The sequence below is a fragment of the Dermacentor variabilis genome, chromosome 3, assembly GCF_050947875.1.
Source record: "Dermacentor variabilis isolate Ectoservices chromosome 3, ASM5094787v1, whole genome shotgun sequence".
Taxonomy (NCBI): Eukaryota; Metazoa; Arthropoda; class Arachnida; order Ixodida; family Ixodidae; genus Dermacentor; species Dermacentor variabilis.
Window position 1 is genome coordinate 159,460,133 of NC_134570.1, and position 25,209 is coordinate 159,485,341.

Consider the following 25,209-nt stretch of genomic DNA (forward strand, 5'->3'; position numbering starts at 1 on the left):
CGCCAACCAGATGCAATTAGATATTGCGAGTCTCCCCCCTAAAAATAAAAGGAAATGCATGCACACCCCCTTGAGCACTAAACGAGCGAGAAACAAGCGGTCACCCTTTGAGTGATTAGTAACGAGATAGCCATCAGTTTTGCAAGCGCAAGAAGCCGAAACCGCCCACGGAACAAAACCCAAACCGCCACCCGCCCGCACGCACGCCAATGCGCGAGCGGTGCTATATAGACTCGCGGGAGTGAGCTAGCGCTAAAACAAACCATGCAACAAAAACCGAGAGAGGGAGGCGCACGAAAAAAAATTCCCTGTATTCCCACATAGTGGCAGCACATGACAGAAAAGAAAAAGTTAGAAAATTGGCGCTCTTTTCAAACGTACAGACGGTGCCGTAAATATACGGCATCGACCATTTTGGGATTCGTTCGCGGCGCCGTATATTTACTTCATTGACCCCCAAAGGGTTAATCAATTACCGCAGTTCGTGTTGTAGTGAGGCATTTTAGCTTAGCCAGCACCGTCGGCACTACACACAAAAGAGCCTGTGCGCAGTGCAAGTTCTGCACATATTCATTGTCACTCTTTTTGAGTACACAGAGTCTCGTCTCTTCCGTTTATTTCTGGACGCCCTCTGGCCATTCGTCTTGAATTGTTCATGTTGTTCACCTTGCCAGCATGATTTCACTCCTTTCATTCATGCTCGTTTCTTGAGATCGGGGCAGAAGATTGGCACCCGAATCGTCAAACTGTGTTGGTGTTTATTCCGTGTGGCGATGTTTTCCGCAGGGCTCGGTACGTGCTGTTCATGAAGCTTGCCGCCTTCCACCTGCGAAGCCTAGAGAAAAAGCAGCTGGCCAAGGACGGCGAGGAGGCGAAGAAGGTGAGTTGGCCAGCCTGTGAGCTCGTCTTGCTTCGGTGCCGTATGAATAGATTGTTGCTGCTTGAGGGAAAGAAAACAGCCTGGTATAGTGTGAAGCACCACGATCTGGAACAACTGTTGGAACATTGTGCGTGAGGTGCCAGAAGAATCGGTGACACTTATTCCAGCTGTGGGAGCCTTGTAGTTCACACTGCTGGTCTTGTAGTCTGGGCTGCTAGGTACGGCATAATTTGCATGCTGTTTGCTGTACCACTGTCGCGGTTTTGACGTTCCTGTTGCTAGCCTTTTTTTCAGACGCTCTACTTCAATGAAAACTTGTTCCTAGGTGCTTACTGTAATTTGTCCTAACCTTCTCCTCGCAGTGTTGAGATTACATGCTTAGCAAAATTTGTGCTGTTTGAAGTTTACCTTGTTCGTCAAGAATAATTGTCATCAATGTTGCATGCATCTTCTTTAACCCTTTAGCCCCCAATCCCAAGCTGTATTCATCATGGGAGGTTGTACAAATACTGCAAAACCTTGTTGTCATCCTTCACGACGACGGGTAAGCACTAGAAGCTATGGGAGCAGGAAACAAGTCATGGCTACCATGTTTTGACATCGCTGTTGGTGGCGACTGCAATGTGGGAGGCGTCCGTGTTTTGCAATTTCCCTATTTATGGGCTGCAGGCACAACAATTCGCCAATTCCACGTTTGTACGTTCCGAACAATGAAGTGAATACTACTACACACTAACCGTTTTGCATGCGTTAGGCAACTTTGACTTCAGCAGTCAGCCAATACATTAGGTTCAATGGTGACGGGGTGATGGATTCATTGCATCTATATTTATACTGAAATTACTTATTAAGCAGGTACATGGTAACGAGGTTTTACTGCATCGTCAATAACGAGTTGCACTCGTCAGCCAGATGTGCTGCTCCCACTGCCAAAGACGAGTTCGAGTTACAGTCAGCATTGAGGGAAAGCTGTCCTCAAGAGCAGCTTTTTTTTCTTTTTACAAAAATGTTTGTGTTATTTCTAGCCAGTAACCAATCAAATGATATATCTTCAGAATCGGAATGCATAAAGAAATGGACTGCATAAAAAAAATTGAAGAAATTTGTGGTTTTTCCAGAATTAATTTGGGGGTTAAAGGGTTAAAGCTACACTCCCAGTGCTTTCAGGTCACGAACGGCATGCACATATCAGCATGTGACCATGCTGATATGTGCATGCTATGATATGTTTACACGTGACCCTGAGACCACGTGCAAACTTATTTGCATATACTTTTATTTTTGTCCTTTTTGTTTGTTCCCTTGGCATTTAATTATTTAATAATCACTCTCTCAATAACTTCATGTGTTTTAGGAGGACTCCAAGGAAGGGTCACCAGAGAAGGACACCGAAAACAAGGAAAAGTCAGAGCCACCTCTGATGCCCGGGGAGATCAGGAAGTCAGCAGAGCGGTTGACAAAGGGAGACAGTCCTGGCACCAACGGCGCATTGCCCGATGGTACACACCTACCGTTGGCTCGTTCCAGCCACTTACGATGCGTTGAAGTCTACATGCCTTGTGTTTTAACTCTTCTTGTGCTTTGTGTCAGCGCCAATTTAATATGCAAGCGAGTAATATATATATTTTTAACTCGTTATCATGCATTGTCTTTGAGAATGTTCAGATACGCAAGACAAAGTGGGTCGCTGAAATATGGCAACTGAAATTGATGGACTGTAGAAGCCGGAGCACAGATTCTGTGTGAAAGCTTTAGGTCCGGACTTCTTTTGTTTGCAAGCTGTTAATGTGTTCAGAAGTCTGTCAGGTTCAGCCTAATGTTGACACTGTGAAGTGAAATAAGAGGGAGAGAGACATTAGTTGTCGTGCGACTGTCTACAGTGATTAATATGTGCTGCACTGGATCCGTGGCATTCTGCAGCTGAGTGCAAGTTTGAGGGTTCGTTTCTCATCCATAGTGGGCGCATTTCGACGTGGGTGAATGGCAGGAACACTTGTGTACTACTTTATTTAATACGGGGGCGGGAACATGGGTTTCGGGAAGAAAAAAAAAACATTTTTGTTAGTGACTCTGGAATCTTGAAATTTTCAAGAAATATTTAACATTGTGTGCTGATTACAAATATAGAATCACTTTCCAAGTCAATCCACAAAAAAGTTAACAATTATTAGTGTGTTATAAATTTGGGATGTACAACCCGCAGAAAATGTATTGACAGGGTGTCTACCAACCGGGAAAACCGGGAATTCTCAGGGAATGTGAATAGTCAGGAAATACTCAGTGAAAACTCAGGGAATTTGTGCTTCTATCAGAGAAAATCAGCTGTAACTTCATTAAAAGGGAACGAAAGTTATGTTAATGCTGGCTCCTGTAACAGGGGAATCGCAACGAAGCGTCATTGACGCCGTGTCATCGGTACGATGCATATTGCCAAAGTAGTTAACGATCGATTTTCCAGATGCCCGATTTTTCGGCCATGCTCGATAATTCGCATGGTTTTTGGCACCACCACGTACTCCCTATAGTCAGTGTATAATGCCCTGACTGCAGCTCTGAAATGGCATTAATCAAAGCCACCACCGCCGCCTCGAACCGGCACTCTCGCACGTATATCCGCAGGCCACCGTAGCCACCACCGCGGCAACGTTAGGCCTAGCTACTTCTACGTTCGCTATTAAGCTTCTTGCCGTGCGGTGCTGTGTTTTTCATTTAAAGAATTCGCCGCTGTCAGCAATGGCACCGACTCTGCCTTTGTAATCCTTGCGATTGGCTTCGAAGCTCGCAGAGCACAGCGCGTTGCATAATGCCAGTCGCCGAAAGTTCGCTTCGCCTCAGTACAGCAGTGTTACGCGGTGAAGCATAAGCGTGGGAAGAAGCAGTTGTCATGGGACACAGTTTGTATTCCTTAATTATACACCCGTGCACCCCTGTCTCATTACAAGCACCGATATGGCTAATAAGTGTACTGGCAGGCATTAAGAGCTTTTTCGGACGTATCTGTGGCAACTTTAGCCCTTAAGGGCAGTTAAAGACATAAATTCATTTTTTTTCGGACTGTCCGACTTTTCGGATGTTTTTGCGGCCCTAGGGAGTCCAAAAAATCAGACGTTGACTGTACAACTGACCAAGAGGATGCTTCAAATGATCCATGGGGTGAAAGCGTGGCATAAGAAGGACGAGAACAGAAAGGACCGACACATTTTGGAATGAACGGGAAAGGAAGCATGCCTCCACCTCTTTTGTTGAAGGAGGTTCGGCTCAAAAAACAATGTGTTGGCTCACACTGAGATGCAGCTGTCCCTCATCCAAACAGAAATAAGCTCTTTAAAGCAGTGAAACCTAACACTGATATGTTGTGTATGGGCTAAGAGTGTCAGGACAGTTGAGGTTGATTTTCCAGCTGCTGAGAGAGAATCTTAGATGTGACAAAGTTCAGGCCTCATACCGATGAGCTTACTATCAATTGATAGAAATAGCTCTTACTCGAAAATATTTACTTATGTATGCATCTCGTTTTCATTCGTATTTGAAGATGTTCGACTCAATTTGGAATGGGTTCTGCCATATTTTTTGCTGTGAATTTTCCTTCCTTCTGTTTTCTTTTCAAAGAAAATAGACTTTACTCCGTACTATTCAAACTGGACTAAGTCTTTCTTTTTGTTTCAACATGCTTACTAGAGAGTGACGGCATCGGACAGCATAGTGTCAGCCTGTCTTGACATAAAACAAAGTTCCGGCTCATTCAGGGAATTTTGCAAATGTTCTTAGGGAAAACCTGGAAAACTCAGGGAAATTGGAAATGTCTACCGTATTTACACGATTGTAAGTCGACTCGAATGTAAGTCGACCCCCCCATATCGCTTCACCGGGAAAAAAAAAAAGCAAACCCGAGGGCGTATTCGATAACGAAAATTTATTAGTAGCCGACATGGTCACTGGACTACTCGTCTTCACTAGTGCTGCCATCGTCATCGTTGCTGCGGTGCCACAGCGCGTCGTGGTCCAACGAAATTTCAAATTTGGCAAACGACCGCACCAGGACATCTTGCAGAACAGCAGCCCACGCCAAATGCACCCAACCACACGCAGCCGTCAGGGAGGCTCTTTTGACAGGTCCGGTTGGCGTAATTTCGCAGTCTTCTGCCGCCAGCCACTCGTTGTACTCACGGCGGAGCAGAACCTTAAAATTAAGGCGAAGGTCCGGGCTTGTTTCATGACCACGTCGCACTTCAATGGCAGGGACCGATCACGCATTTCAGCGACGTACGCCGCAAGCTTAGCCTACAGCTCCGGAAAGCGTCCAGACTTCACGTGGGAAATTTCTCACTTGCCGCCACAGGGTGAAAATTTCGCTTCGCTGCAGTCGCCACTCTCGCACCACCCGTTTAGAAACATCGAAATTGCGGCCCGCTGCGCAGTGATTTGTTTCTTCGGCGTAAAGGATGGCAGCTCTCTTGAACGCTGCTGTGAACGAGTGCCGAAAGATTAGTGGGCCTGCAGCACTTATGACGACTGGGGAAGCATAGAAGTAGCACGTAGCCGGCAGTCAAGTGGAGCGCGTCAAAAAGTTTGTCAAACCAATACCAATGCCTTTAAACAGAGAAAGAGAAACCCGCGAGCGGTGTCTGCTCTTCCATGAACTACCGATACTCCCCGCAAGCGCCGCCGTTCTGAGGGTGCCGCCGCAAATGGGAACAGCGGCGCTTCCATCAACTATCGACACCCCCCCCCCCCCATGAGTGTGGCATGCACTGTAAGACTCTCAAAAATGTTGAAAAACCCTTCTGAAAAGCGAACAAACATGCGGGATAGCGAAAAGATACGGGTAGGGCCATAGAGCAAACATAAAATTGTAACTACGTTGTAGCTCTCGTTGGTATCGCTTTTTTTTTTTGGCGGGGCCATGTTTTGGTTTCGATTGTAAGTCGACCCCCCAACTTCAGACTTTCAAATTTTAAAAAAGGGGTCGACTTACAATCGTGTAAATACGGTACTTGGTAGACACCTTGATTGAACCAAAAAAGCTCAAATTAAAAGCAGGTATATTCCCAAGTGTTCAACGAGTGCAAGTTTGTAGATTTGATCTATGTATCGTACTTTCACTGAAGTTATAAAATTCTAAAGTTGCAACTTTGCACATGTGAATCTGTATTGTCAATTTCTACTAGATTTCAGTATGTTGCTGCGTCCTAAAACACTATATTACAGTTTTTGTGCACTCTCTGGCTCTCTAGCATTGAGGGAAAAAAAAAGGAATCAAGATAATTGAATGGGTCAGGCGCGCAGTGCTCCTCCCAAAATCTTAGACTTGCAAAAATTATAATTTGAAAAGAAAAATCCAAAGAATTTTAAAAAGCGCAAAAATACCCATCTCGTGCTGCAAAACCAGGTAGCGTTCTTCTGAAGTGGCATTGAAGGCCCATTTGTGGCAGGAAAGCAAGCTGGAAAGATGTTCTTTCGAACAAGATCAAGACGGCTTGGCTATGGTGGAGTGCTTTAGAATGGCGAACGGCACAAAATGGGTCATTTCAGCACTTTCGTGGACAGAACTGAGCATTTTATAGGGCAGGTGCAGTGTTTTCTTCCTCAACTCAGTTTTTTGACAAGACATGCAGCCTGATATGAGGATTTGTTAAAGTAACAGAAATGGTTTTTATTTTCTTTCTTCAAGACCCATGGTCCCCCCCCCCCCCAAGAGGAAGCTTCAGCTCAGGCCCAACTTCAATGCGGCCTATTCAGATACATGTAAAACACAAAAACTCTTTTCTAAGATAACCCCTGGAACACCCGCCGTGGTTGCTCAGTGGCTATGGTGTTAGGCTGCTGAGCACAAGGTCGCGGGATCGAATCGCAGCCACGGCGGCCGCATTTCGATGGGGGCGAAATGCGAAAACACCCGCGTACTTAGATTTAGGTGCACGTTAAAGAACCCCAGGTGGTCAAAATTTCCGGAGTCCTCCACTACGGAGTGCCTCATAATCAGAAAGTGGTTTTGGCACGTAAATCCCCCCCCCCCCCAAAAAAAAAAAAGAGATAGAAAGTTAAATTCTAGCGACTGTTGGATGCATAATTTCGATTTAGTGCTTGAATTTTATGAGAAGTATTTTCAAAAACATGAAAGTTCGAAAAATATAGGCGCACAGATATTATAAATAGCTCTGCATCAAAAACAGATATTGCGGTTCTGTAAACGGCATCCCTTAGATCATTCAAAGCAGACAAATTCGATATATCAATTTATATCTTACGGGAATTTGTTAAGTTGTGTACAAGGGCTCAGCAAAAGCTGTACTTGCATATTACTCATTTTTTTTTAGATTCATGTGCAACTTACAATTTTGTCTGCTTTAGATGTACTATCAAATGCAATTCATAGAATTGTGATATCACTTTTCCTTGCCGAGTTACAGAGCTGTAAATTTGATAGCTTTGTTTTCTGAAAATTTTCTATATTTGTCAATTTTTAATAAAAGATTGACGATCTAAATTAAAAATTAGAAACCAACAGTCACTAAATTTTAAGTTTTTCCTTTAAATGCAACAAACCTCATCAAATTTGGTGCAGTGGTTGTCGAGAAAAAACAAATTCTCCTTTTGTACATGTATTTAGATAGGAGCGCCCGAGCTAAAGCTTCCTCTTAACCGCATGTTAAGGAAACCCAGGTAGTCAAAAGTTTATACGTACCATGAATTCAGGAAACGTATTTAGTATTTTGTGGCACTTCGGAATGAAGCCTGAAATGTTGCTTAGTTTGGTGCGGTCAATTTTGTTTACTCATTCTCGGCTGCATGTTTCTCTCTGCCTTTGCAGCGGAAAGTCAGAAAGATGTGATCATCAAGGCAGCTCGGGGTGTCGGGTCCCTGAAGGATACAGGTGAGATCCTCGCATTGATATCTCTTCGCAAAACATGCGTACCTGGCACAGTGACTCGGTGGCTGTGTCATTCTGTTGCAGAGCACAAGATCAGGGGTTTTATTGCAGGCTACAGCGGATGCATTATAGTGGCTGCTTAATAAACCCCAGGTGGTCATAAATGAACCAAAACTTCTCATTTGACTCTTGATGCCTTCTCCTTCTTTACTGTAGCCGCTGAACGTTGTGCCGATTCTGCTTGAATTTTGTTTGCGGATTTGGTTGCAAATGCTGGATTAGGGTAGGGTACGTACACATGCTTGAATGTGCAGGAGGAGTTGAGTTCCTACAATTCAAGGCTTGCGAGAGAGCTTTCTATTTTGGAGCGCAAGATAAAAACCTGAACAGTCAAATACAGTGGAACCCCGTTCATACGTTTTTCACCGGACCGGGGGGAAAAAAACGTAACAGCCGGGAAAACGCAACAGTGAGGAAAGCTCCGAAAATGAATGAAAAAAAGGGCAGCTTCAACTATAGACAATTTATTTCCACAGAGTGCGCTTAGGACTTAAAAAAGCCTAGAATGATGGCTTGCCGTTTCTTTCGCTCGGTAGAAATCGCCACACGTTTCTCAATAGCCTGGAAGGCCGAATTGCTGTCAGCGTCGCTGTGAGGTGCGACGTATCTGCAGAGGAGGTCCAGAGCCGCGACGGCTTCTCCAAAGATAGGATTTGGCCACTGCCCGGCATCATGCGGCTCGTGCTCCTCGTCGTCACCGCGCCACGGCAATGGCAACGGACGAAGGAATATCTGCGGGAAATTTTGCCCTCTTTGGCGTAATCATGCTAACCCGCTAACGACTGTTTATTATTGCTGCGGAGCGCGCGCGTCCGAGCAGCCCGGTTGCGCGCGGCGCGGCGTGGGAGAAATGTAAACAAGAGAGGAGAGCTGTCCCGGTAGGCGGAGCAACGCCACGAGCAACGCCAACTTCCGGTTTCACTTTTGCTTCACAAAGAGTGACGCGAGGGCCTCTCCCGAGTTTCGTTCCTCCGTGAGTCGACCCGTCCAACAACCATGCGGTGACCCTAATCACAGTGATGATAGTGAGAGCATTTTTCACGAATGGCCACTTAGTGCGGCCTCTCGAACTGGCGTGCGGCTTTTTGCAGCCAGTTCCATAGCCAAGCCCGGCCAAGCCCAGCCAAAACTCGTCAAAAGCCAAAATGGCGGTTGGAGCGCGTTGCCTACTTCAGCCCAGGCGGGTTCGGGGTGCTAAGTTGCGACGTATCATGCGGGAACGTTTTCACAGCTACGACGTAACAGCGGGGTTCCTTATACATTGAATCCTATGGAAGCTATGCCGGGACCGGATGAAAACGACGTAGCAGCCGGGAAAACGCAGCAGTGAGGAACGTAACAGCGGGGTTCTACTGTATTCAACAGGCAGGGTACCGTATCTACACAATTCTAATGCACACCCAGTTTTCCCGGGTTTGAAATATGAAAATAAAGGTGCACCTGAACGTAGTGCCGCAACCTCAAAAAGACAAATACTATAGCGTGCCCCCCCCCCCCTCCACCTTCGCGATCAGAAAAAAAAAAAACGGGTCATGCAGAATTTTTCAAGAAAAAAGGGCCTTTCATAATGAAAGCTTCGCTTTGTCATTGCCATTTGCACTTCACTGGCCACAAATACCAAGCACGTACGGGCAGTATTTTCAAGCAATGGTTCTTTTAGAGACATTACTATCAGTTTCACAAGGTTTTGCATGACTCTTAACAATGGACTTGTCGAAGTACTGTACGACCGACAGCATTACTGGTGCTTTATGCAGTGCGAGAAACGCTGGCGGCCGTCAATGTATTCGGTGACGAGTCGCGTGAACTCCTGCAGAAGGGGTAGATGGAAAATGCTGCTCCAGATAGTAATTGAGGACAAAGTGAACCCACAGTAACATTCAAGAAAACGTTTGCTGTCGCCGTCCTGTGTCTGATGAGTCTGACAGTAGGCTGTTGCCAGTGCTGCCAACGTGGTTCTCATTTCATATCCAATTGTAATGCACAGGTAATTCTAGGACCCATTTTCTCAGAAAAAATGTGCATGTGTAGATTTGGGTAAATACGGTACCAATAGATGTGTTGTTAGATTGTGTGCTTTTTATTTTATTGAGTTAGTAACTAACGAATGACCGGAAACAAAGATACCGGTCATTTCTTGGGGCCAGCAGGTTAGGCACTTTATGTTGGAGACTGATCAGCCGCTTACTGTGTCTTGCAGAGTTTGACATCCGGTTCAATCCTGATGTGTTCTCTCCTGGAGTGAAGCACGCTGGTGATGTAAGTAATTGTGCTTAGTTTGGCGATCTATTCTTTTAGAGTGCAGCTCTTAATGGCTCGTTCTTGCGGGGAGCGGCGGCGGCATAACTGAGCTAACGAGCGCAACAGCGAAAGATGAAAGAGTGAACGTGGGGTGGCAGATGAAAGATGCGAGGCACGAACGGTGGAGACCGATGAGAGCGGACCCTTCAGTGGCATGTATGCTGGAAACTGGTTTCATGCATACTCGTATCTGGTCTCAGCCGGGCCGCTCATTTCATTCTATCATCTGCTCGCGTCAGTTCTCGCTCGCGCTTGTTTGGTTTGCTTGGTTTTGTCACATTCGCGCTTGTGTTGTAATCTGATTGTATGCATGACTTGAATGGTGTAGTGCTTTCCGGAAGCCAAGTGGCACCAGCGATTATACACTGTAACCTTTGACGAGTCATGTATAAATGCCGACGTGCTTAATCCGCAGATCAGATTTTCGACGATCACCGATTCTGCTACACATCTCACTTCGTGTATCGCGAAATGAAAACGTGTAGAGAAGTGCTCAAATTTCACATTAGACAGTATCGTAATCGTCTGTGAATTTTTTTTCCTTTTTTGTTTCACATGCATTGTTTTACCTTAAAAAGACCCAAGCTTTGCTCACCTTTGCACAGAGCCACATGCAAGGGTATTTGTACACTCAAACACAGCACTTCGGCAGCATTCATTTACAAGGTCGTTGCATGCAAGGTAGTCCGTCTTAAATAAAAAGTGCGCAGGTAGCCCGCCAGCGGCTCTAAAGTTTGTTGTCATATGACTGCGTTGTGCTCTTGAAGCGTGCATGTGTTGAAAGCCCCCAGAATGCTATTGCAGAGTGTTAGCATACCTCAGTGCCTACAATTGCTTTGCAGCTTGCAATGCTGATAGTGCTTCTTTGTGAATACGGTTAAACCTCGGTATAACGAAGTCGGTAAAATATGAGATTTGCTTCGTTATTGTATCTAAATATTGTCACGTGGTGGTGATGTTGAAGAACACAGTAGCAATACTGTGAACGACAAAACTAACTTTTATTGGGCGAACCTGTGCCCACAAGACAGGCTACACTTATAGCACAATGATAGCGGTGAACACTGTCGGCGATCGTCGAAAATCTGATCAACGGGTCAGGCGCATCGGCTTTTATACATCAATCGTCGAATGTTCCAGACTAATCGTTGGAACCCGTGTGCCTTCCTCAAAGCTCTGCACCATTCGCATCAGGTGATAAAATCGGATAACGTAAGGTTCGGCGACAACAGACAGCAGATAGAAGCATCGATAACTTTCCAGAAACTTCGGATACATGCAGGTGCGTCCCGTGCTGTGCGATAACATTTGTTAGGCGGCGAAACGTGGTCGCCCGATAAAGATAAGTACATGTGTCAATATTATTACACTGAAATTCAACCTTTTATGCAATTAAGTAAATGTCGCCTATCGATTTTTCCTACACTTAAGGGGTCACAAAACATTACAATTTATCGGGCATCAGAAAGGCAAATTTTAGTGAGGAATTTCCTTATATTGAGGTTCATTTATATCGAGGTATAACTGTATTTTATTGGACTTTCTGACCACTGCAGTGCTGCATGAAAATTGTGCTGATTGCATCAGATGCAGCCATCTTTTTGACGAAACATAATTAGTGGCCTTTGCCTTCGCCACTTACGATGAGCAATTGCCACACTTGGCCCACCTGCTTTTGCACAAGTTGAGTGGTCTTGAGTAGTGCCTTTACCGGTCTCCATCTTGTAGTGGTGACATGCTGATGGAGGCAGGTTTCTAGATTGCTTCTACAGTAGAACCTAGTTGTTACATATTGCAAAAAAATGCGAGAAAAAAAAAAACATACTAACCGGGAAAACTTATGACCTGAAGCTTAAATTTTGGACAGACTGAACATAGTTGAGACCTACATATAGTGAAGTGTTGCGAGACACCAATGCATGCCGAGCCACTGGGGCCCAGAACGCGCATTGTTATTTTGGCAGCTTCAGCATGCTTACATTTGCACTCCTCAAATTTGGCCTGGGTCAGCAGCTTCTTCGAGCAGAGCATTTTGGCTGGAAGTTTTGACGTGCCCACTCACCACGAATCGTTGCGGCGCAAGATGGGGATGCACGAGTATGGCAGAGAAGCTGCTGCGTCAGACAGCTACTGTTCTCGATCACACACGCCTCACGCCTTTCCTTGTTTACGTGAGATCTAGCGATTGGAAAACGTCATATAATCGCAGTTTGGCAATGTCCTGAACATTGGTGCCGAAAGGTGGTGTTTTCCGGGAACGTACTGACCAGTAAAAAAGAAAATTCGTATGTAATTGTATTGATTTACCGTATTTACTCGATAGCAAACGCAGAAAACGGGAAGACAGACGGTGCACTAACCTAAGCCAAAGGAAGCAGTGCCTAAGCACACGTACTTCAGCACATGGAGAAACCTGCAGCAGCTAGGAAACTGGACTTGAAGTGCGTACGAAGCGGCCATTTTGAAATGCAGATGGCGATATGGTAACGCAGGTTTAGGAACGTACTCAATTCTAACATGCACGCAATTTTCGGACCTGTTTTATCGGGCAAAAAGCGCGTGTTACATTCAAGTAAATGCGGTACTTTTTGTGTTCTGAATTGGGGATGTTGGCATTGGATCCCAAGCTTTCCACCGCAGTATTCCTCTTACCCTGTTGTACAGCTTTGGGATGCTGAGCTCCATAAAATTGTTTTTCTCTGTCTTTTTCTTTCTTTGCAGGAAGAGCAGCTGAAAAGGCAGCGGCGTCTAGTCATTGAGGCAGCAGACTTTTTGATCGCTGACCAACTACCCGCTTTTGTAAGTGCCAGGGAAAATGTTTCGCATCATCGGGCATCGTACATTGCGTAAATGTTCGCTGACCAACTTCTAGCTCTTCCGAGTGCTCATGGAATTCTTTCTGTCCTGCAAATCTTGCATTCTAACATTGTCTCGTGTCTACGACTGTCTAGCAACAGCAGTATTGAGAGACCTCCTGGTTGACGGGACACTAGATCCAGCACTTATACAGGGCATGCATTTGTCTGTTTCACTTTTTAATGAAAAGTGACGATACCTGTTTAGGGAGCTTGAGCAACAATGCAGCACAAAAGAGGTTGGAATAGCCCAACCAATGGCTCTTGCCCCAAGTTGAGGCAAAGGGCAAATACAAGTGTTTGCTGCAATGGCTGTAGCCTGACTCATCTTATTGGTCATGGAGGTTGTTCTGCATAGTGCTTGTGCAAGGCAAAGAACATGCAAACATAATGCAAAGAACATGGTGAAACATGTGCAGCATTGTTGGCATGTTTGTGCTCTGCCGTAAAAGTTGAATGACAAGCTGGTGTAGGAAGAATGCACTAAACAGTGTCGGTCACAATGATTGTTGCTACTTTGATTTTAAAGGGACCCTGAAATGATTTTCACTATCTTGTAAAAACATACTGAGTCGTTAGGGTAGGTCCTTTTGATCATTAGGTGACAAATTTAAGTTCTCCGCATAAGGCGTGTAATTTTAATATAAGGTTTTAAAAATGTGCATCATTGTCGATTGCAGCAGTGCTGCCCAGTCACTGTCTACATAGCAGGCGGGCGTGACATCAGTCGGGCGAGCTATCCAATTGGCTACCCACGTAGCGTCATCAATAATATTCCCCACTTTATGGTAAAGAAATGTTGTTCGTAATAGTCGAAATGTTAGTTACTTTTTGTTTTAATAGAAACAAATTAACAGAATGAGAATACGCTATGACAATTTATCCCTACACTCAGGCACTTCCGGCACACGGCAAGTGTTGTGTGCCTGTGTTACAACAGGCTCTCTGACGACGCAAGATGCGCAGTCAGTGTTGGTCTCGAGCTTTAATTTTGCGAGGGTCATATTGCATTGTGGGCTACAAATCTGGCGATTTACGACATGTCAAGCTGCAGCATTGTGTCCGTTATCTGCTGGGCAACAGGCAAGCAGAGTGGTGGCAGCGCTTCAACCCATCGCTATTCAATTGGCACCATGATCGCTAGTGCCAGACTTTGGTTGTTGTCTAACTGGCAGAGCAGCTGCGCCAGTCGCAATCCTTTCGCTAGGGCGACCTTGTCATTTTGGCTTAATTCCTCTCTCCCCCTCCCCTCCCCAAAAAAAGTAAAAAGAAGAGCTTTTGGTTTGTGCGGTATTATGCAACTTTTGTTGGCTGTTTTCAAGCACCTTGTAACTTCAGCAGCAGTCGGCAATCACACGCGACCCAGTGTTGCCGCATCGGCAAGGTCAAGGGCTTTCACTTCCATGGGCAGGCTTTTCTCTGTATTCCACGCCTTCCATAGTCTTCGGTGCCCAATGACAATTAAAAGAAATGTCAACTTTTGCACCCTTCTTGCTAAGTAGACGGCATGGCGCCTCTTACAGATACATATCTGAACCTGGTGTCCTACCACCGCTACTGCCCGAACCTTTACTTGGATAGATTTAGATTCTGCCAAGAAAGGCCGGACCTACAACGTATAATTTGGGCTTGTCCTCGGACACCCACACAGAATAAAATACACTAGACCAGGGAGCAGTGCGAGACCGCGTTGCTCAGCTGTGCACCGGAAGACCAACTCAAGGCAATCCAGCTGGCCAAAGATGCCGCCAGGGCCCAAGTGCTCGAGGCCGTCATCTCAGTGGAGAGGCCTAGGTCTCAAATCTGCTGTCCTAAAATAAAGTTTATTCCTCCTCCTCCTTTGCACCCATCAGATCAGACTGTACGAAATAGCTTTGCCGCCATAAAGAAAAGTAAACAAGGTCCTTACGACTCTTGGGCACCAGCTGAGACACAGCAAAGGAACTCCACATAACCAGGCAGACCTTAAAATGTTGGCCTCAGAACATGCAAAGTGCGCTGCTCAGTGCTGCAAAAACGTGTGCGAAACAAGCGTCCCAGTGATTTAAATTCTCGTCAGTCATTAATAGCACTCCCTGCACACTATATGACTGCAATAATGAATCTCGAGGCTAGTTTCCTTTTTTTGTCTTCACTTTTGTCGCTTATTTTTTTTTCTGAATAGATAAATACAGGCTCTGTCCATACGGATCTTTGGTCTGTCGTGTTTACAGTCATATGAAGATGGTGGTGCGATAGCACCTCCTGAAACCCAACTTTCTTCCTGATTTTGAAAAGAGCACATTAAAAGAGAAGTAATTTTCCCTAATTCTGCCATGTATTTTTTTCAAATACTTCACCACGAGATAATGAAGGTCTTAGGATTGTGGGAAGAAAATAAATTTAGTAATAGAAAATTTTGAGCAAGTGTTTCGTTGCCCCCCTAATTTTCACAGTTGTACATTTTTGGTTGATATGAATTTCGAGTGATAAGAATTTCTGCACAGTCCCGAGAGATTTGTATTGTCGAGACTCTACTGTATGGGCTTTGTTAATGGATACGGAAAAATTTAATGCGACTTTGCAATGCAGTGAACAGTGTGCGCAATTGGTAGTTAGCTTGCTAGGCCAGCTGGACCTGACACAATGAACACATTTGTGTTAGTAACCTGTAGTACGTGCACTGCAGTTGGTATAGTGGAAAAGATGTGTCAACATCTAATTGCTTTATGTAACTGTTGTAGTATCTACCTTCGACTTCATTTATTTCGTGTCGGCACAGGTGAAAGACTGCGCGGATCACTCCTGCTCTCCCATCGATGGAATTACACTCAGCGAGGCCATGCACAGTCGGTAAGTTACAAACTGTGAATGCATGTTAAGCATGAGCATTTGAATGGTCAACAACAACCTTGTTGTACAACTACCCAATAAATATTTGTCTCAAATGGCTGTCATTGTGTATTAAACAAATTTGTGTGGTAGGGCGGGCCTTTCAAGCACTCGGCATTGGGCTTTGGCTATATACAGTCGACTCTTGTTACAACGGACCCTGATTGTCCGACAAAAAAATGTTCGTTTTACCTGAAGTCTGTAATATCCGAAACGCCTCATTTCCAAGGCTTTGGTTGCGCTGTGTAACAACGTTATTGCAAAGAGTGTGTGACGAACGTCCAAACTAAAAAACAAACAACAAAAAAGTCTGTTTCATCAGAGAGGCGAAGCATCGATTAAAACAGCAAATTAGTACACAGCTATGCAAAGTAAGGATAGTAGTTTTATCAGTCGTATAAAGTTGTAAACATTCGTTTACTAACTGAATTAACAAGCACGGTGTCACGCAAACGCAGGTAAACATGAATACATCTCATTCTATGACCGCGGAAAGTTGCTGTCAGAACGTTGGAGGGAGAAGCGCGGTAGCAGCAGCGAGTGAATTGACCTTCGTGCTGTCTCTCGCTTCAACGCAAACTAAACGGCAAAAGCATGGTGTATGCAAAGCTACCAGCACTGGGCGCACTTTGTCCACATCGCAGATTGCCTTGAAGATATGGTGCCCACGCAGCCGTGCCATGAGCAGCAGACGCTGGAGTAGAACCCCCTCTCCCTCACCTCCCTCCTTGCCTCGCGCATGAAAGAAAACGGTACACTTCCACCCCACCTTTCCTCCTCAGGCGCACGCACACGATATTGAGTCGCAATTGTTGGCTGACCCTCACAAGTCGGTTTTCAGCCCATGTTGACACCGCAAAAGTCCATTTTATATGCCCGATTTTGACAAAAATTGCCTCTAATTTTGTCCGCTGTAGCCGATAGTCCGTTGTAGCGTGGTCCGTTAAAAGTGAACTTCGTTGCATTAATAGGTAGAGCAAACTAAGGTTGAAATATGGTCCATTATATCCGAGTCTGTTGTATGTGGGACCGTTGTAACGAGCGCAGACTGTAATGTGGCAGCAAGAAGTTTATGTATAAAGCTTTGCATATTTTTTTCAGGCACCTTGCAGATTTTATGTCAAATCTGCTTTATCATATTCGATCAAGGTATTGAAGATATTAAGGCGTTTAACTGCAGACCAAACTTTTGTACGAGCGACGTTTTTTTTAACCCAGGCTCGGAACTTAAGACGGCACAACCCGTTTCAGGTGGCCGAATCTTTATTTCCATAGCAACGTGTCATTTGTGATACCCTCAGTATTACATGTTGGCAACCAACGCAGGGTCTCTTGCACTTGCTGTGCTTGTACATATCTCTGTGGTTGTTTGCAGGGGCATCAACATGAGGTACTTGGGACGGCTCGCAGACATGCTGGCACCCATGGAACAGCTGAAGTATTTGCATGTGAGTGTCCTTCAGTTTCGCATCAATAAGCTAGCTGTCATTGCTGCACTCAACACTGGTACTGTCACTTTTCTGTACATGTATGAAAACTAGAGGTGCGTGAATACAGTCAAACCTCAATATATCGAATTATTGCTTATATCGAACACTTTCTGTATCACCTGGAAAATCGCATGCATTCTTAATTTTCTTTTTCGAACGGGGTCGGACGTAGAATGGATGTATCAAACTCCGCCACTGCGCAAGCGCTGATGCTGTCCCGCTCCAGACTTCAACTGAGGCTGTAGCTGCTTTGGCACTTCTTCGCCGCTGCTGCAGCACAGTAGAAGGCACCAGCCTATCGCTTGTGGATCGTTTAGACCATGTTGAGGATGCCGTGGTTAAGCACACGGCTGCCAGTAAGAAGCAGGCTACACTGCTGCAGCACTTCCGGCCAAAGAAATAAATACTTAGCGTGAAGCTCCAAATGAGTGTTTACTGCGCCACGATTCATTAATTAACGTGTATTCGTATTCTGGCTATATCAAACTATTTTATGATCACTGCGCTGTTCAATATGTCGAGGTTCGACTGTATATCAAAATTTTTGAACATGAATCGAATAAGAATACTTAGCTTCGAATATTGAATCGAATACCAAATAGCTATATGCATAGGCATTTATTATTAATAGTGGTTATTTTAACATGTTGAAACATTGCAATTACGTTTTCAATGGTAAAAAAATTTGACTAGTAAAGCCATTATGCACTGGAACCTCGTTATAACGAAGTCGAGGGTGGATCAGAAATTACTTTGTTAAATGCATTGTTGCCATTTACTGCTAAATACGCCCAGTGGGGTGTATAATTTTAATTGTTAATAAGACTGCCTTGCGGCGCGCAGAGCCGCTAGCTACATCGCCACGCATGCGGTGAAATTTGAATAAAACAACAAAAGAATCTTTGGCGTGTCACGCGACTTCTTAGCACCTGATGCGACAGCCTTTAGACGATGCCTGTCTTCTGTTCCATTGTGATGTTCTTTCGCGTGCACTTTCCACTTGGCTCGTCGTGGTCGAGCAGCACGTGACAGACAACCTAGCGCTCCCCTATGCGATAGAGGAGGTAATCAAATTTCGCCTCGCCAGCTTGGCTCTGCGGGCTCATTGCCTCCGAGATCGCAACGATGCCAACATGATCTCTGAGGTCACGCCCAGCTGCCAGCCTGCCCGGCGCACCACCGGGTGAGGGGGAGAAGTGCATGTGTGGCCTGGATGTGACCTAAAGGTTTCACCAGGGTAGCCGCGCAGAGTGGCGCGACTCGTGCGCAGGAGTTATGAACTACCGCGGCAAACGAGTGCCGAGCCCCGCGGAAAGCACTCGGCCCACAAAGGTCAATTATTTTTTGGTTTCGGAGGCTAATCTAGTTCGTAGAATCCATTGGCCAGAGAATTTCACTTCGTTAAAACACGGTTTTAAATAGTATGTGGATATTTATACGGATTTCAACGGGAATTTCATTTACTTCGTTATATCCATTATTTAGTTATATCCCGTATCGTTATAACGAGGTTCCAGTGCTAAAAGATTGTGTATTTGGCTCATGTAAACATGGATAATTGAGTAATCCCCACTGTTCTCACCAACCTGTGTCTTATTAGAGAGTTTTAGCAGTGCCATATTACAGCACGGTAAGTGCGGTATACGGTAAGGTATTACCGTTCTGTACCAATCTACCGTGATGGCCGAAGACGTTTTAGCTGCATTTGCCGCTCGATGCGTACGGTAATCTGATAATGATGATAGTGGCTAACATTGGGGCCATGAAGAATAACATAACTATGTGCTGAGCGCGAAATATTCATTTTGGCAAATACTAGAAAGCTCTAGCTTGTCCACACACACATTATTCTATACGGAAGTGTTGGGTTATGGCTAACGTAGGCGACAGTCACAAAGCCGTTAGCGACCTCTTGTGACACTTAGTCCTGCAACATAAGAAACATATTTTTGTTACGTAGGTGTTTTTGTCTAAGCAACATATAAAAATAGGAGTGTCTGTTGTCAGTTGCATCGCTGCCGGCATTTTACACCAGCAGACAAGTAGAATATAGTTAGTTACTGCAATTAATACTCTGCGTTCCCTCTAAGTAAGCCATCTGTCACTAGATGGCGCCACCAACCTGAAGTGTTTTTTTTTATGGCACTTTTTATTTTCTGTTTTTCTTTAAGATGGTTTTTCGCTTTTCTTAATATTCTTTTTTTCTCATTCGGCCAGAGTATACTAAACACTTGTTAGAAGGGTACGGCCACAAGTTCAGTTCAGCCGAAGTTTCCTTCCAGTTAGAAGGGCTGTCTTGCTGCTGCGTACTTCGTCGTGTCACAGCAGCTGGATTAATGCTAACTCGTGCCTTAGTCCTATCATCGTGAAAAATGCAAACGAGACTTGAACATGCACGGCATGGACTCTGTGGCTGCCGCCAGTTTCTCATTCTTTTGGCTCGGTGCAGCTCAGCTCGCGAAACACGGCGCCAGCCGAGCCATGCCAACTCCTTGCCGTCTAGTACACCGTACGGAAAGTCATTCCGCACGGTAAAGTTCACGCATGTGCAGTCCTTTACCGGTACGGTATTACCGCACTTACCATACGGTAACTTGGCACTGCTAAAACTCTCTATTATACAACATAATATGCCTTTAAGCTCGGTGGCAATTGACCCTTTGCAAGCCGTCACTCATCACATTTGTTATCAAGCAATGCGCTGGCTGTGGGTGGCATTGCAAAAGAGTGCGCCCTTGTCCTTAAACCTGTGCCCCTTGCTGTTAAAAGCTGGCTTACCCACGTCCAGTAGGTAAGCATGCCTTAGACAAAATTTTCGTCAGCAGCATGAAATTACCACAAAATTCAGCATGAAATCAGACACATATTCTTAGATTAGACAGAAGCAAGCACTAAGGACTGTGTTCGCTCCTGCACAGCCAGAAAGGTATTTCTTTCAAATATCCATATACAACCAAATATTCAAATTTTTGCATGCCTTGTTTTCGAATACGGCTATTAAAAATACAACATTCAAAATTTGCAAATATTTGCACTCCCTCACTGAAAACCGCTCGCCTTCTTTACCAGACATTAAGATCCCTTACTGCGCTGCACCACACTGTGCAAGGTAGTTGTAAACGAGCAACGATGTTAAAGGGGCATTAAAAAGTCGTGCTATATGAATTCAGTTTAAACTGGTAAAGCATTCTTTCAAAACTTCCTTTTCATAAGTTACAAAGAAAGTGGCAAGAAGACTTTATAGGTTGGCATGGGCCATGTGGTCACGCGGTTACCCACCCACCGACCCGGTACTTAGTTCATTTACAGCGTAGCAGTGGCTCAGTTGCTATGCTAAGCACAAGGTTGGGGGTTTGACTCCCAGCTACGGCAGCCGCATTCCCATGAGGGTGGAATGCAGAAATGCTCATGTATCGTGCTTTGGGTGCATGTTAAAGAACTGTATGTGGTCAATTTTAATTTGGCACCTGTTATACATACATCCGTTATAGCCCACTGCACAGCATAGGTACTTTATATACTCTACATTTTAGCGGTCAGTCCATTTGTCTGCAGATCTGCTTTTTTTTTCAGCTTCTTTAAATATTTCGTTTGTGGCGTGCCGTGGCCTTGTGTTGGCCCTACCCTAGTGCCGACAGTGCCCATCATTACTTGTGCTCGTAATCGCAGGCGGTGGTGGTGGGTGAGCTGCTGACCCGTGCAGCCAAGCACCTGCTGACCACCCACCTACAGGGAGTCGACCCCACCAACATGGCAGCTGCCATCAGCCACTTTCTCAACTGCTTCCTAGCTGCGCCTACCGCCAACGTCCAGGCACCCGTGACCTCCGATGAGGTGCGTGCGTGTTCTCACCATATCCCACTCCCAACTTTTTTTACCTGCTGCTGTCGGCCTCGACACTATCGCTCTTCACTGCTGTTAGGTTAGGTTTGATTAGATGTTGGGTGTTCTAGTTTGTTGTAGCAGTAATAGTGGTATGTTAAGTAATGTATAGTATTAGTGTGCAATTGGTGCCCCTTCAAGTGCCAGTTAATTTTGTCTGTTGAAAATCGTGTGGCAACATAATTATTGCATCTTGAGCATCAATAAATATATAGAGCAAGAATACAAATTAGGAATCTCAAATTTTCCTGCATTTCTGGATTCCACGCCCCAAACACAAAACTAGTTGAGCTGCGTGAACCATATTGACGGTTTCATGGACAAATTTCTTGAAAAACAGCGAGCCTCGTCAGATATTGTACCACTGGAAGTCATTGCTGTTGTAAACAATGAAAGAACAGCTTCCACAGCATGTTGATTTACTGTTGCCACAGCGAATGTGCATGCGCCTATCTTGCAACTTCTTTCATAAATGCATTTGGCACACACAAATGTTGAAGCACAGTTCCATTTGAAACTGTCGGTGCACGCAGAGCATTCGTGCATAATTATTTTCATTAGTGCTTCTGATTTCAAGGCATCATCTCTCCACATGCACTTGTCTGTGTGCCAAGAATATAGCCCCCACACTACCAGCTTTACGTGCTACATTAAGGGCGCTGTCGATCACGACTCGTTGTCTTGCACTGGAGCTTACATTGGCCACATTGGCCATTGTATCAAAGTTTGCAGCACAATTTGTTCATCTCGCAGCTCAAGGGTAACCGGAAGAAGGGCAAGAGGAAAGGAAGGCACAACCTGTTCTCTGTACAAGGTATGGGCATGATGCTGTCTTTCGCATTGTCATACAGTGAAGCCCTGTTCGGTAAACTTTTCGATGGTAAACCTCCGCTAGTAGTTAAAGTTCTGTCCCCAACTGCATTCCTGTTGCTTTTGTTGAAAAAGGTCTCATTATAGCATGTATCGCTCACGGTTCATATTGTGCTTTTCCGCAAGGTGGTTTTCCAAGCCAGTCTCTGCATTATCAGTTTTGCAATCGGTGTGTATGGCTATCCACATGCAACATACGAACCTGTTTCGCACTGCATCTTCACTTGAACTATCGCTGATGCCACTATTACAGTTGAACCTTATTTAACGGAGTTACGTCGGACATGAAAATACCTCTGTTAGATCTGATATTCGTTATTGACATATGCAAAAATACCAGCAAAAAAAAAAATAATTATCAGATCCATGTAAGTGAAACACAAGTGGTATGCCTCTGATGGGCAAGTAAAGGGTCTTTGTGGATTTTGATAAACCATAGACAGTTTGCCGTGCCGATCTGGGAAGCAATACCGTATTTACTCGAATTTAGACTGACCCCGATTCTAAGCCAACCCCCGAAAGTCCGACACCAGGAGAGAGAAAAAAGAAACTTGCTTCGAATGTAGGACGAACAAGAAAGTGAAGACAGTGTTCACGAAATGAAAACAGCATTTACTGAATATGAACATGCCGTCCTTGTTGTAGCGCACACAAAAAGAATCTTCCGTTGCCCCCTCCAATGACAGACGTTTTTCCTCATCAATGCTGAAGTTACACCTGGCTTGAACGTTTGACAATGCCTCTGTGGCCAGCATAACCTTTCATTCAAAAACGGCACTATAGTGGCATCACCTGTTTGGTGCCATTACAATAATGCCTTACCGTGCGCCGATAAGACACAGATCAAGATGGCAACGTCGCTCGTGTACTTCAATCGGTTGCTGGCGCGGCTAGTAGCACCGGCAACACTTACTTTTCTACATGGTGCTAGCTATGCACCATGTTTACAATTTCAATTAAAAACTGGTGCATTTTTTTTAAAACTTGAATCTAAGCCGACCCTAGAGTTTGGTATACCATTTGAAAAAAAAAAAAAAACTATCGGCCTAGATTTGAATAAATATGGTATATCTTTTTCTATAGTCCCATTTCATATCCTCTGCGTCCATGTTTCCCACTCAGGTGCTTCTTTGTAATGAAACTTCTTACCCTGCTGGGCTATCTCTTTATTGGTCTGGGTCAGCCATATCCCTCTCCTAATCCCTTCCTAAACTGTCAGTTTTTGTTTCGAGCTGTCTTTGTCCCCACAGTTTACAATTTTGGCTGTTTGTGCATGTTATGCATGGCCACGGCGTGTGAATTGTTGCTCGTAACGGAACTGCATCTTCAAGCACGAACGGAGAAAGGGCAGGCGCATCATACATTTTTATTGGGAGGGCCAAAGTCCTACATTATTGATTTGTCACTAACAATGGGAGCTAAGATGCTGTGCACCCAGAAGTTTGCACGTCCAGTGGCTTGACTGTAAAGTTTGTCATGAACGAGAGTAGCTGCACACGTGTCCATCATTTTGGAAAGAGGGCATGATTTTTTGCTGGATACTTGTGCGTGTAGACTCCAGCGAGTGGGCAAGCCTGACGCCACGCTCCCTGTGGGAGCAACTGCGTGGGGAGCTGCGGTCTTACTACGGCTGGGAGCTGCCCTCGACAGCCGCGTCGGCCGGTGGGTGTCCGGACGAGTACCTCGGGAGCCTGCGTCTGCTCAAGTGCTCCCTCCTGCGTTCCATCTGCCTCAAGACGGGCCTGCAGCTGCTGCACCGCGAGTACACCCTGGATAACCGGACACGGGCCCCTTTCACCGAGGACGACATTCTCCAGGTGGGTGCCTCCAGATGGGCACTTCCATTCGACTGGTCGATTGGTCGAGCAAATCAGTGAAATGACAGCAGCACAGTAGCTTGTGCTGTAATTGCTAACGACCCTGCAAGCAACTGTTGAACGCCCGATACGCAGCACACATTCTTTTTGGTCTGCATTTATTGGAGGCATCGCTTCAGGCTGTGCATTTCGAGAAGAGAGCTCGGCGTTGGAATACGGCAAATCTGGAAGTTGCTGCTTTGAAGCCAAGTGGCCCATTTGAGACTTCACCACTGAGTGCCTTCGTAAAACGGCTTACCTATTGTCCTATCAATGCATTGTATCATCGAGATCCTGAAAAACAGGCTCAGGTGATGGCAACTATGGGGGCTGCATAAACGCTACAGCAAAAAAATGGGCGTGCTTCCTCTGCTAGAAGGCTACGGTTTTAATCGTACTGGTTTGGGGACACTAGCACATGTCGGGGCAAGTTTAAGGCAACACTTTTGAAGTGGCCGTGTGCTTGTTTTGCATTGTGTCGACACCATCCCAGTGATCTACCTGTCGCGCAGGTGTTCCCGGTGGCCAAGCACGTGCATCCTCGTGCAACGGATGCATACCACTTCTACCTGACGGGCCAGAGCAAGATCCAGCAGGGCCTGCTCCGCGAGGGCTACGAGCTGGTCAGCGAGGCCCTGAACCTGATGAATAACGTCTACGGAGCGCTGCACCCGGAGATCGCCCAGTGTCTGCGTCTACTGGCTCGCCTGTGCTACGTTATGGGAGACCACCTCGAGGTGGGCTGCATTTTAAAGCAAAGCCTTCATTATCTCTTCCCCAGGGAACGTTGTCGTTTCCTGGCTGATATACATACCATCTGGCTAAAATGTCCTTGAGCCTGGTGTCTTCATCATCAAAGCGACAAAAAGCGAGATGTGGGCATGAGACATGACCAGTTTAGTACAGCTGAACCTCGATATAACGAACTTCAGTGTGATGAAATTCTACCTATAACAAAGTATTTGACTTTTCTTAAATTCTTGTCCATAGAACACCATGTATTTAGACCTCAATATAACGAAATGAGAGTATACGTGATTTCAAATACAGGTGAACTCATATATAATGAACTTCGTTATTCCACAAAAGGGGGTCATTGTATTCAGTGGCATAGCCAGAAATTTCGTTGGGGGGGGGGGGGGGGCACATTGCAGCTCGACCTCTTCCTTATAGAATTTGTAGAGGGATCAAATGCATGAATAATAACTGCATTGCCATTGCCAGAGATGCTGCAAACAAATTCTTGAACGCTACGCACTGTCAAGACAAGTAA

General features: G+C 45.3%; 1 protein-coding gene across 2 annotated transcripts in view; it reads left to right on the forward strand.

Moving 5' to 3' along the window:
• clu (clustered mitochondria protein homolog) overlaps positions 1 to 25,209 on the forward strand; it is a 99,262-nt gene that overhangs the window by 48,366 nt on the left and 25,687 nt on the right. For both annotated transcript variants that reach the window (XM_075686604.1, XM_075686605.1), the window contains exons 17-27: positions 787 to 880; positions 2,235 to 2,379; positions 7,692 to 7,754; positions 10,012 to 10,070; positions 12,834 to 12,911; positions 15,729 to 15,799; positions 17,214 to 17,286; positions 20,998 to 21,162; positions 21,964 to 22,024; positions 23,635 to 23,897; positions 24,449 to 24,673. In XM_075686604.1, coding sequence (XP_075542719.1) covers positions 787 to 880; positions 2,235 to 2,379; positions 7,692 to 7,754; positions 10,012 to 10,070; positions 12,834 to 12,911; positions 15,729 to 15,799; positions 17,214 to 17,286; positions 20,998 to 21,162; positions 21,964 to 22,024; positions 23,635 to 23,897; positions 24,449 to 24,673 — 1,297 coding nt within the window. The remainder of the gene's footprint in view (positions 1 to 786; positions 881 to 2,234; positions 2,380 to 7,691; positions 7,755 to 10,011; positions 10,071 to 12,833; positions 12,912 to 15,728; positions 15,800 to 17,213; positions 17,287 to 20,997; positions 21,163 to 21,963; positions 22,025 to 23,634; positions 23,898 to 24,448; positions 24,674 to 25,209) is intronic.